We start from the raw sequence: 12,928 nt of genomic DNA on the forward strand, positions 1-12,928 counted from the left end.
AACTAAACTATCTTATTATCTCATTGCTATAATATGATGTCCAATTCCATGTTATAGAAAGTTTATTTGATAACTATACTATCTTATTATCTCTATTGCTATAATATATGTCCAATTCCATGTTACAGAACGTTGAATAATAACTATACTATCTTATTATCACTATTGCTATAATAGGGTACCCAATTCCATGTTACAGAACGTTATATAATAACTATACTATCTTATTATCTCTATTGCTATAATATGGTATCCAATTCCATGTTATAGGAAGTTATTTAATAACTATACTATCTTATTATCTCTATTGCTATAATATGGTATCCAATTCCATGAAGGAGGGACCAGCTGTAGGGTCCTGTAAACCATACTTTGGGGAATTTTCTATGTATATCCCTCCGGGATATTTAGATGCTACATTTGAGAAACTTATTGTAGCTTTAAGTTGAAATAGTGCTATCGTTCGATTTGACAATTAAAAACGTATTTTCTTTACAATCCAAACTATACCTCATCTTGATAACAAAAGGTTGTTTTTTTCGAATTATCGTTTAAAATATTTTGCTGTGAAACATTTGACTTTGATGATTGGCGTCTCATTCTAAACTTGACATAACGAAAATGCATACTTTTCGACAACGGAGCAATATGGTATACTGATAGAAACAGTAGTATCATATTGATATTTATTTCCTCATCCTCGATACTCCAGGGGTTCCGATCACTTACGATCTCTACACCCCTGGACTATCTCATAGTGAAATTGAAGGCAGTTCAGCGGAAAACATTTGACCAATTACAGACCAGCCAAGAATTCCTTTGAAGACTACAGAGAGAGCGACGTCCAACTTCAAAACCACACAGTCAACCACAGTGTACCATTATACGGCTCTTTTGATGTACATCAAACTAATTTACCAGTTCTGTTATGTTGCCTCCAGTTTTACTATGGGATAGTCCAGGGGTGTAGAGATCGTAAGTGATCGGAACCCCTGGAATATCGATGATGTTATTTCCTATACATGAGCACTATTGATTTGTTGATGGTCAAGTTAGGGTTTTTATCACTGGTGACCTAAATGGTTGGATCAGACAACATAGATGACCTAGATATGGACCCAGATGGATATGACTATGACATATGGTCAGTGTATTTGTCGTTGACTACATGCTTGTCTCTAAAAGTCCGTTTAACTAAGACACACTTTGAAATCAGATCTGAAGATCAGGTTCATTTTCTACTTGAGTAAAGACTGTTAATTCCTACTAATCATCTAGTACAGCAGGCAACTCGTTATAAGACAAGTCAATGATCTCGTCTGAAAAGGAACTCTTCGGTCGCAAATGTACATCGAGCCACATTGAGCTTGCCTCGTAGGCGAGGCGGAAATTAACTTATCAGAAATATGTGTAATGAGGAAGGTGATATTGAGGATGCTTTGGATAGTCTTACCAGTGCTATTTCAGACTGTGCCGCATCATGTGGTATGAACATAAGGGAGAGAAGCCAGACAAGACAGCTTATGTGGCTAGCTAAAGGAAGTACAATATACATTTTTGCACAATTTTAGTCCAAATCCATAGAGGATCTTTTTTATATATCGAAACGCTGGAAATGCTTTCAAGGACTATTGTAAAAAGACAATCGACTCCCTACAGGAGGAGACTCACTCGACTCCCTACAGGAGGAGACTCACTCGACTCCCTACAGGAGGAGAATCACTCGACTCCATACAGGAGGAGAAACACTCGACTCCATACTGGAGGAGACTCACTCGACTCCATACAGGAGGAGACTCACTCGACTCCATACAGGAGGACACTCACTTGACTCCCTACAGGAGGAGATTCACTCGACTCCCTACAGGAGGAGATTAACTCGACTCCATACAGTAGGTGACTCATTCGACTCCTTACAGGAGGAGACTCACTCGACTCCATTCATGAGGAGACTCACTCAATTTCATGCAGGAGGAGACTCACTCGACTCCATACTGGAGGAGATTCACTCGACTCCATACAGGAGGACACTCACTCGACTCCGTACAGGAGGACACTCACTCGACTCTATACAGGAGGAGATTCACTCGTCTCCATACAGGAGGAGACTCACTCGTCTTCATACAGGAGGAGACTCACTCGACTTCATACTGGATGAGACTCACTCGACTCCATACAAGAGGACACTCACTCGACTCCATACAGGAGGAGAATCACTCGACTCCATACAGGAGGACACTCACTCGACTCCATACAGGAGGACACTCACTCGACTCTATACAGGAGGAGAATCACTCGACTCCATACAGGAGGAGATTAACTCGACTCCATACAGTAGGTGACTCACTCGACTCCCTACAGGAGGAGACTCACTCGACTCCATTCATGAGGAGACTCACTCAATTTCATGCAGGAGGAGACTCACTCGACTCCATACTGGAAGAGATTCACTCGACTCCATACAGGAGGACACTCACTCGACTCCGTACAGGAGGACACTCACTCGACTCTATACAGGAGGAGATTCACTCGTCTCCATAAAGGAGGAGACTCACTCGTCTTCATACAGGAGGAGACTCACTCGACTTCATACAGGAGGACACTCACTCGACTCTATACAGGAGGAGATTCACTCGTCTCCATACAGGAGGACACTCACTCGACTCCATACAGGAGGACACTCACTCGACTCCATACAGGAGGACACTCACTCGACTCCATACAGGAGGACACTCACTCGACTCTATACAGGAGGAGAATCACTCGACTCCATACAGGAGGAGATATTTGGCTTTATGAGCACTTGTTAAGAACTATATGAGAAATAAAACATTTTCATACATGTCTATTTCAGCAGACGACATGTATAAACACTATGCAAATATGTCTGCAAACATTTTGTGCTTAGTTAGCTGCTATATAATATCGTTATATCATAATATCGTCACTGATGCGGAGATTAATATAGATATCTAGTGTCGCATAGGGGGAAATCGCCAGGACCTGCCGACACGAAAATATTAGACAAGCTTATTCTGTGCTTAGTCCTTTTAAGTCAAAGTATTTTCTGTGTTAAGTCATGATTTATACCCAGAAGTCTGGTGTGAGGCTACCATCTCATCCCTGCATACAACGGGTGATGTTCCAAATCCAAACAACTAAACAACTATCGCGGTATATCCTTATCATCTGTCCTTGCTTAACATTTTACTATGACTATAAACTGTAGACTTATTTTTGGTGGGATTTATCGAATAAAACCATCACATCACTAAGGTCAGGGTTCAGTCTGATGTATCTAGTAAATCTATAACCTAAAAAAAGTCAGTTCAGTCTGATATATCTAGTAAATTTATTACATCATTAAGGTCAAGGTTCAAACCGACTTATGCATTAAATATATAACATCGCAAAAGCCAAGGTTCGGGCTGATTTATGCATTAAATCTATGACAACAATAAGGCCAAGGTTTAGATTGATTTCTCTAGTAAAATTATAACATCACAAAGGTCAAGGTTCTGGCTGTTTTATTTAGTAAATCTATAACATCACAAAGGTCAAGGTTCGCGCTGATTTATTTAGTAAATCTATGACAACAATGAGGTCAAGGTTTAGATTGATTTATCTAGTAAATCTTAAACATCACAAAGGTCAGGTTTCGGGCTGATTTATCTCGTAAATCTATAACATCACAAAGGTCAAGGTTCGCGCTGATTTATTTAGTAAATCTATGACAACAATGAGGTCAAGTTTCAGATTGATTTATCTAGTAAATCTATAACATTACAAAGGTCAGGTTTAGATTGATTTATCTAGTAAATCTATAACATCACAAAGGTCAAGGTTCGGGCTGATTTATCTAGTTAATATATAACATCACAAAGGTCCAGGTTCGGGCTAATTTATCTAATAAATATATAATATCCTGAAGGTCAAGGCTCAGACTGACTTATCCAGTAAATATATAACATCACAAAGGTCAAGGTTCGGGCTGATTTATCTAATAAATCTAAAACATCCTTGATCAAGGTTCAGATTGATTTATCTAATCAATCTATATCATCACAAAGCTCAATGTTCGTGCTGATTTATTTAATAAATCTATAACATGACAAAGGCCAATGTTCAGATTGCTTTATCTAGTAAATCTATAACACCACTGAGGTCAAGGCTCAGACTGATTTATCTAGTAAATCTATAACATCACAAAGTCAATGTTCGGGCTGATTTATTTAGTAAATCTATAACATCCTTGATCAAGGTTCAGATTTATTTATCTAATCGATCTATATCATCATAAAGGTCATGGTTCGGGCTAATTTATCTCATAAATCAATAACATCACAAAGGTCAATGTTCAGATTGCTTTATCTAGTAAATCTATAATGCCACTAAGGTCAAGGTTTAGATTGATTTATCTAGTAAATCTAAAACATTACTCAGGTCAAGGTTCAGATTGATTTATCAAGTAAATCTATTACATTACTAAGGTCAAGGTTTAGATTGATTTATCTTGTAAATCTATAACATAACTAAGGTCAAGGTTCAGATTGATTTATCTAGTAAATCTATAACATTACTAAGATCAGGATTTAGATTTATTTATCTAATAAATCTATAACATCACTCAGGTCAAGGTTCAGATTGATTTATCTAGTAAATCTATAACATTACTAAGGTCAAAGTTCAGATTTATTTTTCTAATAAATCTATAACATCAATCAGGTCAAGGTTTAGATTGATTAATCTAGTAAATCTATAATATTACTAAGGTCAAGGTTCAGTCTGATTTACCTAATAAATCTATAACATTACTCAGATCAAGGTTCAGTCCGATTTATCTAATAAATATATAACATTACTAAGACCACGGTTCTGTCTGATTTATCCAGTTTTCACCTCAGTTCCTATGTGAGTAAAGACGGACTGAAAATGATAATGACGGACAGTTGGTGTATGTAACGTGCGATCAACATCAACGCATTTTGATGATCTGCCAGGCTTTGGACAGTACCGCAGAAACATCATCATCATTGACAATCACCGTCCTAAGTTAATAAACAGCAAGGGTTACAGTCGTGATTAATGGGTACCAGATAATGATACCAAACTAATGAAAATTCTTTGTGCAAATCTATGTTTCAATGAAGATTGATATCGCTGCTTTTCAACGTTGCGTAGTAATGGTCGGCGGTAATTAGGACAATTTTTGTGAATATACAACATTATCAACAAATCTTGATTTAAAAATTGAAAGTCGTTTCGGGTAAGGTATAAACCGTAAAGCGGTCAAGCTTTCCAAATTTACCAAAATAGCGACATTAAAGATTATATAGATTTTTTGTGAATTATAGATAAAACCAACCTTTGCGATACAATGTATATGTCATTTAACATCATATGAATACGACTCGTATGGCGCATTCTTCATGGTCAAAAATCTTGTGTAGAGAGTGATGATGATGTAGTTTGTTCTGAAACATCTGTCCCTGTATTAGTGTCTAGTCCTGGGTCGTGTGTTTCTGTCATTATTTACACTGGTGCTGTATTCCTGTATCGATATTTAGTCAGTCTATCTTAACACTCACTCAGTCGTTGGAACTGGGTGTGTTCAGAAGTATCAAGCTACCTTATATTCTGTGTACAATAATCTGTGTCACATTCCATCCGTAACTATCAGTCTGTTGTATGGTCATCACAAAGTAATTTTATAAAAGGATACTACATATCGGCGGTGGTTCTGTCTATATTATACGACCACTACCTAATGACTCTGCCAGCACTTACATCGTGCAGGATTTCTAGGGCAGTTAAACATGACGAGTATTGGTATGGTGCTATTTTACTTTCTTTTTCATTCAGGAATTGCAGAGAGAAAAACAAGGTAAGTTGATTTCAGTAATAACAGCTATGTAATATTTTGTTTTTTTACACTATGTAACTGTTCGATATTTTTTTAAATACATAGAAAAATAAGTAAGTGATCTGTTATTATAGTATCAATTCAATAAAAGGATAACTTGTTCTAAGACAACAAAATCAATATACAATATCAAAAAATTATGGCCCAATTAAAATAGAAGTTACTTTTTGTATATATTCCTTATTTTAAAACAAAGCATGAAGCATTAATCTAAACATACAGTTGTTTTTCATTAGTAATATTCCTGATCAAGAATAGAGGCTAATTGTAAACTTCATGTTTAATAACTGAAGCCTCAATATTGCTATTACCTATCATAACAGGGTGGGGGACGGGATATTCAACAGGGTAGGGGAGGGGGGCGGGATACTCAACAGGGTGGGGGACGGGATATTCAACAAGGTAAAGGGATGGGATATTCAACCGGGAGGATGTTACTTAATATTCTATTTGCAGATTATTTTTCCCATTTTTCTTCTCTTTTTTTTAAAATGAAGGTGAACAGATTTATCCTCAGAAATAGGAGATCACTCCAATACTACATTACAGTAGTATATTGTGCATTTAAGAATTGTATTAAAATATGGCAGATCATCTTGATTAGCAAAATGTTAACATAATGTGATAATTGATAGGAAACACAAGTATTATACACAAAGTAAGAGTTAGGAAAAAATGTGTCACACTTTGAAAATCGTCTATGACGTCAAGGTTAATAGAATGCAGATAATTCAAATAAACAAAATGATTTTGTTCTGAACATAATGAATTCCGTGATTTATGTTATGTGTGTAACGTGAGACAGACTAAATGGTATTGTTATTATTAATTATTACAAGCTAACCGATATTTACATAATATGTAATTCATTTTTCGCATTTTTCGAAAATGTTGACATACGTACATAGCAACATTTTTACATAATAAATAGTTTGTGTGCCACTGTGCTTGGGCTTAGTTAACCAAGAGTACATATTACGGTCCCGGAATAGCAGTTGAGATGGGTTATTTTTATCTTGTACATTGTACACATGTTTCTTCCACATATTCATAGAAATATAACTGCCGAAGACAAATACATCTGGAAATATAGGACCACGATCAAGTTTCGATCGTGAGTAGCAATAGGCCTAGGACGTCTCCTTGCATCCGGTGTTTGGGAATTGAAAACTATTTTGGTCTAGATGAAATTAATGATTTTTTTAAATTACTGGTTTATGTAAATAATTAATGTACAAACCCATATATCTAATCTCGTCTTTCCGTTTCGACACCAAAATAAAACTTAGTAAGATACTGCCGGTGTATTTTGATTATCCTGCAACCATCTCGTTACGTATACATGCAGATGACATTTAAAACGAAAGGACATTGCCGGTTATTTATATGATTTTGGTAAAAGGGACGCAAAACGGTTTATTTTCTTCAAAAGTAAGTAAATTTTGCTGCAACACTAAAAGATGTTATTTTTTTTTTTTTTTTTTTTTTTTTTGTAATTATTCGGTGATTTATATACATAACAAATACTTCCCTTATGAAGAAGGGCTTTCATTCCAATTTCCGTATATGATTATCTTACTTTTGGACCACACAGAAATACCTCACTCTCACATTACTAAAGTTTTATTCAGAATCTATATATATTATATAAATTACAAATGTACAAGACATAGAAAAGAGATTATATTTAATTAATTCGAATATTATACGTATTCTGAAAAGGAAAAAAAAATCTGATTTCAGTACAGTTGGATTGATGAAGATACCTTGAACAGTATTTTTATTATTATTGGTATATCTGCGAGGAAGGCATATAAAGAATAGTGGGCGAACTAAAATCCCAATTAAAACATTGTTTTATTCCTGTTCCAGGTCTGACTTTATTGCGGCATTGATTATCGACTATGACAATAGGATACCGCCAAACTTTGAGAACAGTAAGTAGATAGTTAATAACAAAAGGTTTGACCAGAACGTTCACATGTAATAAAATATTTCTACTTCGCATTAAAATTTCAAAAAATTAAAACAGCAAGTAATTTAAATTACTTTAAAAAGTAAAAGGATAAGTAATGCATTGGTTGTCTAGCACTGGGTAAATTAGAATTCATATACAACTGTAATATTTCTATTTGCATATTCTAATTTGTTTTTCGGTACGCGGTACAATAGGAAATATTTTTTGTTTTACCTAATTTATCGTTTGATTATCTATAAGGAATGTTACTTTAAGTCTCTATTTGTATTTCAAATGAGCATGAGAGTCATTTAAAGCCGTTCTATGATGTATAGTTATCGTCGTCAGATAAACCTTCTCCTATGTTCCTGTAACATACCTTAGGCTGTAATCTGGAATATGTCCATCCTGACCCAGAGCTAGGTAAAATATCTGACACCTTAAAATTAGCTAGCCAATATATTATGATATGGAGATGAGTGATGGTGATTCTTTATCGACTTGGCCAACACCACTTATATCTTAACGAATAAATGTTAGAGATGTGAGCCAATTGCTATTTTTTTTGAGTGCATATTATAAACGAAGTAATCTTTTTGTCACTGTACTCTGTGGGACCTTGTTATTGATTTTAAATTTCAAGCCAAACATGTTATTGTTTGGTTTTAGAAACAAATTGATGTGTTCAATTGAACTATTGACATTGAACACATCGATAAGGTCAGTATTTGTACTGTTTACAGATAACTACACCGTAGTCGATGTAAGCTTGTTCATCAACAGTATCGACTCAATAAGTGAGAGTTCTATGGTAAGTATGCATCAATGTAACATAGTAATTAACGAAATATACGAATTATGCAACAAATTAAATTACCAGACAACTAGGCGAGATAGGAACGATGGCTCACGGTGGCCTAGTGGTAAAGATGCCATGAATAAAATCATTTATCATTATTTATTTTCTTTTTGTAAAAAAGATGTCTCAACATCTGGTTCGAGAGCGGTGGGTTTACTTCGGGTACTCCGACTTTCCTCCACAACAGCAAACCTTGCACGTCTTTAAATGACCCTAGCTGTTAATAGGACGTTAAACTAATAAAACAAAAACCGAGATAGTGACGATAGAGTAGTATTATCTAATTTTTCTTAACGAACATAGCACTTATCTCTGTTTTCGTCGTTTGAAAAAAACAGTTGCTGGGAAAGAAAAACAAAAACAAATCTAAATGGTGATTTGAAAACAACATCCTTTCTACTTGTAAGGTAAATTTAGACATTGAATTAATACTGTTCGGCCCTGAAAAGACGCCAGCACGAGGTAACAATTTCCTGTAAACCATTGACTTTTGTTTCAGGATTTTACTCTTAATGCTTTCATTCAACAAGAATGGTTTGACTTCCGTCTCCAATTCTTCGATTTGATCGACTCATCGTACTTGGAACTCGACGCCAAACTCATAGAAGATGTTTGGGTTCCTGATTTGTACTTCACCAATGAAAAATCCGCGGCGCTCCATGACGTCACGGTACCCAATAAAATGATGCACCTGTACTCGGACGGACGTATCGTATATCGACAGAGGTAGGAATTCTCTATTTATAGACACCTTGGTACTATATTGTAATCCTAACATGAGTAAATAATGATATACTCTTCCCTTACCGACACAAAAAATCTTACTTTTCGCTGTTGTATTGTATTGATGAACCGAACAATAGGTTCGAACAAACCTATAGACATGAAATACCAGTACACAGGTGTTTTAAATATACATGATATACCCTAATTCTGTACAATTTCCCCTATTTATAATGCAGAGTTTCGGTGACCGCTTCCTGTCCTATGCAGCTACACAAGTATCCGTTCGACTCACAAGTCTGTTCATTGTACATCCAAAGTTGTAAGCATGTTCTAGAAAGTTTTACTGCTAGTGTTTGCTCGGTACAAGTTAACCTTTTGATCAATTATATCTTTATGAAAATGAAAAAGGAGCGCACAATATACCCCAAGTAAATATACGGAGTCTCATGTGTTGTATATTGGAAATATGATGTGATTACCACCATTCTATCATTATTGTATTCTGATTTGATTCGATTTTTAATTATGTCACCGTTAATCATGATAATCTGTATTCTAGCAGCATTGGACAAATATATATTCCCTTGTTGTTTGTTTGTCCTTCAATATAGATATCACTTTATGAGACATAATATAATGTTATGATAAAGAAGATTTATAGGTATTTCTTTTACACTATCACTGAAACATCAAATTATATAGTCCTTGATTCCTAATGTTGTGTTTGATAGTTGCCTATTCCCTCGGACGACTACGGTTTGTGTGGCGGAAAAACAACCCAGTAAGGACCAATAGAAACGTCCAGCTGCCCCAGTTCACATTGACCCGACATTCAGCCCGGGACTGCACTGAGGTCCCGTCGACAGAAGAACGACGTAAGATCTGTATTAGTCCACGATCATTGTTTAACAGTACACTTATTATTTCTGTATGCGACAACAGAAAATCGATTGTGTTAATACGATAAGATTTTGCTAAATTATCATTGAACCAACATATCCTTGATCGACATACAATACCCTTGCACTAAATAAGTATGTGTATAGTATCAGGTTGCCAAACCTGCCCATATAACTAGGCTCATTTACTCTTTTTTTCCTAGTAATATAGGCAGGTTAAGCGGACTAAGCATCAGGTATTATAAAGCTGACAACTGTGATTTGGCAACAGTTGTTATTATCAGATTTATCAAATCATTACTATTTAATATAATTTTACTTATTTAATTTTTAACTCACCTGGTTCGAAGGACCAATGTGAGCTTATGCATACCATGGCGTCCGGCGTCCATCGTCCGTCCATCCGTCAACAATCGAATTCTTCTCCATGACCACTGGTCGGATCGTAGCATCCTTATGGTTTACTGACTAAAAATTGTACAAATGATGAGGCTGACCCCCAAGGAGTTTGAGGGGCGGGGTCAATTTGGCTATTTCTATATAAACGACTTCTTCTCTGAAACTAAGCATGGGATAGCAGCCATAATGCAATGGTAGCATCCTTATAGGTTAGGGATTCAAAATTGTACAAATGATTGGGCTATACCCCCAGGGGCCTGGGGGTAAGTCGAAATGGGTCAATTTTTTGCTATTTCCATATGAATAACTTTTTCTCTGAAACTAAGCATGGCATAGCACCCATAATGCAATGGTAGCATTTTAGGGTTGGGGATTCAGAATTGAACAAATGATGGGGCTGACCCAACCCCCTCCCCCATCACGGATGGCCTGAGGGGTGGGGTCAAAAGGGGTCAATTTGGCTATTTCCATGTAAACAACCTCTTTTTGCAACTAAGTTTGGGATAGCACTCATATGCAATAGTAGCATCCTTAAAGGGTGGGGATTCAAAATTGTAAAAATGATGGGGCTGACCCCCCGAAAAGGGGCCAAAAAGGTTAATTGGGCTACTATTTTCAAATAAATACTTCCTCTCCGAAACTATGAATTGGATAGCATATTTGTATAGTATCTTTAGCATCATTATATTGTTGGGACTCAAATTTAAACAAATCGTGGGGTCAATTTGTCTATGTGATTTTTGAATCACTAATTACTAAATTACAGAATTACTCAAAGAAAAAAAATAGATGAGCGATACAGGCCCTCTTGGTCTCTTGTTCACTGAACATTATAAATTGGGGTCTGGGTGACGCTACTATACTCAATACTTGCACAAGGCAATAGTACATTCCAATTAAGTAATGAGTGCTGCTGTATTGTTGTGTTGTCTACTTCAGAGCCGTTGTATGAATGTTTAATATCTACTTCCAGAAAACTTTACTTGTATCCAGATGGATCTCTACCTGACCCGTAACATCGGCTTCTTCATGATCCAGATCTACGTGCCTACCGTCCTCATAGTGTCACTATCCTGGGTGTCGTTCTGGCTGAGTATAGACGCTGTACCAGCTCGGATCTCACTCGGCATCCTCACCGTCCTCACCATCACCACACAGAAGACAGGTTCTGTGGCCGCGATACCGCCAGTCTCCTACGTCAAGGCTCTCGACATCTGGATGGCCATCTGCCTTCTCTTTGTCTTCATGGCATTCCTAGAATACCCGTTTGTGTATGTGCTGGAGAACCGGGAGATATGCATGATGCAAATAAAGTCAAGCCAGTTGAGAGAAGAATGCACCACTTCTGGTGTAAGTACGGTATACATGTATATTGAACGTGACATTCATCCATGTCACTAATCAATTTTCACTTTAGAAATGTCTTACCCAGAAAGTACTGTAAATTTACACATTTTGGCACAATCAAATTTTGCGGTTTATGCAGTGATGAATTCGCGCATTCGTTATAATTCCATCAACAAATACTGTTTATGCTATCTTTAGATATATAATTAAGGACGTTGTTTATAACTAGGGCTATGAGTTTCCATACTTTCCTTGTAAAAGTGAATGTAAAAATAGTTTCCCGTAGTTTAATCCAGCATTTATATGATACTGCCACTCATGTCGTGGTAGACACTTCCCTGTCGTATTGACTGTGGTAGAAGACTTTCTCTTCTCTGTATACAGGATCTGATCACAATCTCACATGTTGGTAAAGTGGGTATTTTGTTCTATTTCAGAGTAAGTCAGCGAGTGATAGATCTCCAAACAGTGTCACCATAACTACCGGGCGTTTAGTGGATGATATTTCAAAAGTGGTATTTCCCGTTATATTTCTGACATTTATTATTGTTTATTGGATCTTCTATTCCATTTGACAGAACCAAGTCGTGTAGTTTCTGAATACTGAACGATTATTATTCGGAAGGACAACATTGTGATAGTGTGCATTTTGTGATATTGAATAGTTACCTAATTCTATTGTTGGTTTATAACATTACAGTGTGGCAGTATTTAAACTAATACAAGTCTCATTATCAGCCTTACCAGAAATGTGTCACTTTCTGATTCAAACATATACATGTATATCACATGACTCTTTAAAAGATAAAGAGAAATAA

General features: G+C 36.2%; 1 protein-coding gene across 1 annotated transcript; it reads left to right on the top strand.

Annotated features, from left to right (window-relative positions):
- Positions 1-7,694: 7,694 nt before the first annotated feature.
- Positions 7,695-12,887, top strand: LOC138329762 (glycine receptor subunit alpha-2-like; the record flags this gene model as incomplete). Its single annotated transcript, XM_069277052.1, has 7 exons — positions 7,695-7,860; positions 8,624-8,691; positions 9,239-9,465; positions 9,702-9,893; positions 10,174-10,340; positions 11,737-12,113; positions 12,548-12,887. Coding segments are annotated over 7 exons (1,335 nt in total), but the record flags the coding sequence as incomplete, so codon positions are not given.
- Between the last annotated feature and the right edge of the window lie 41 nt (positions 12,888-12,928).

Source organism: Argopecten irradians, chromosome 8 (genome assembly GCF_041381155.1).
Source record: "Argopecten irradians isolate NY chromosome 8, Ai_NY, whole genome shotgun sequence".
In the NCBI taxonomy this organism is placed as follows: Eukaryota; Metazoa; Mollusca; class Bivalvia; order Pectinida; family Pectinidae; genus Argopecten; species Argopecten irradians.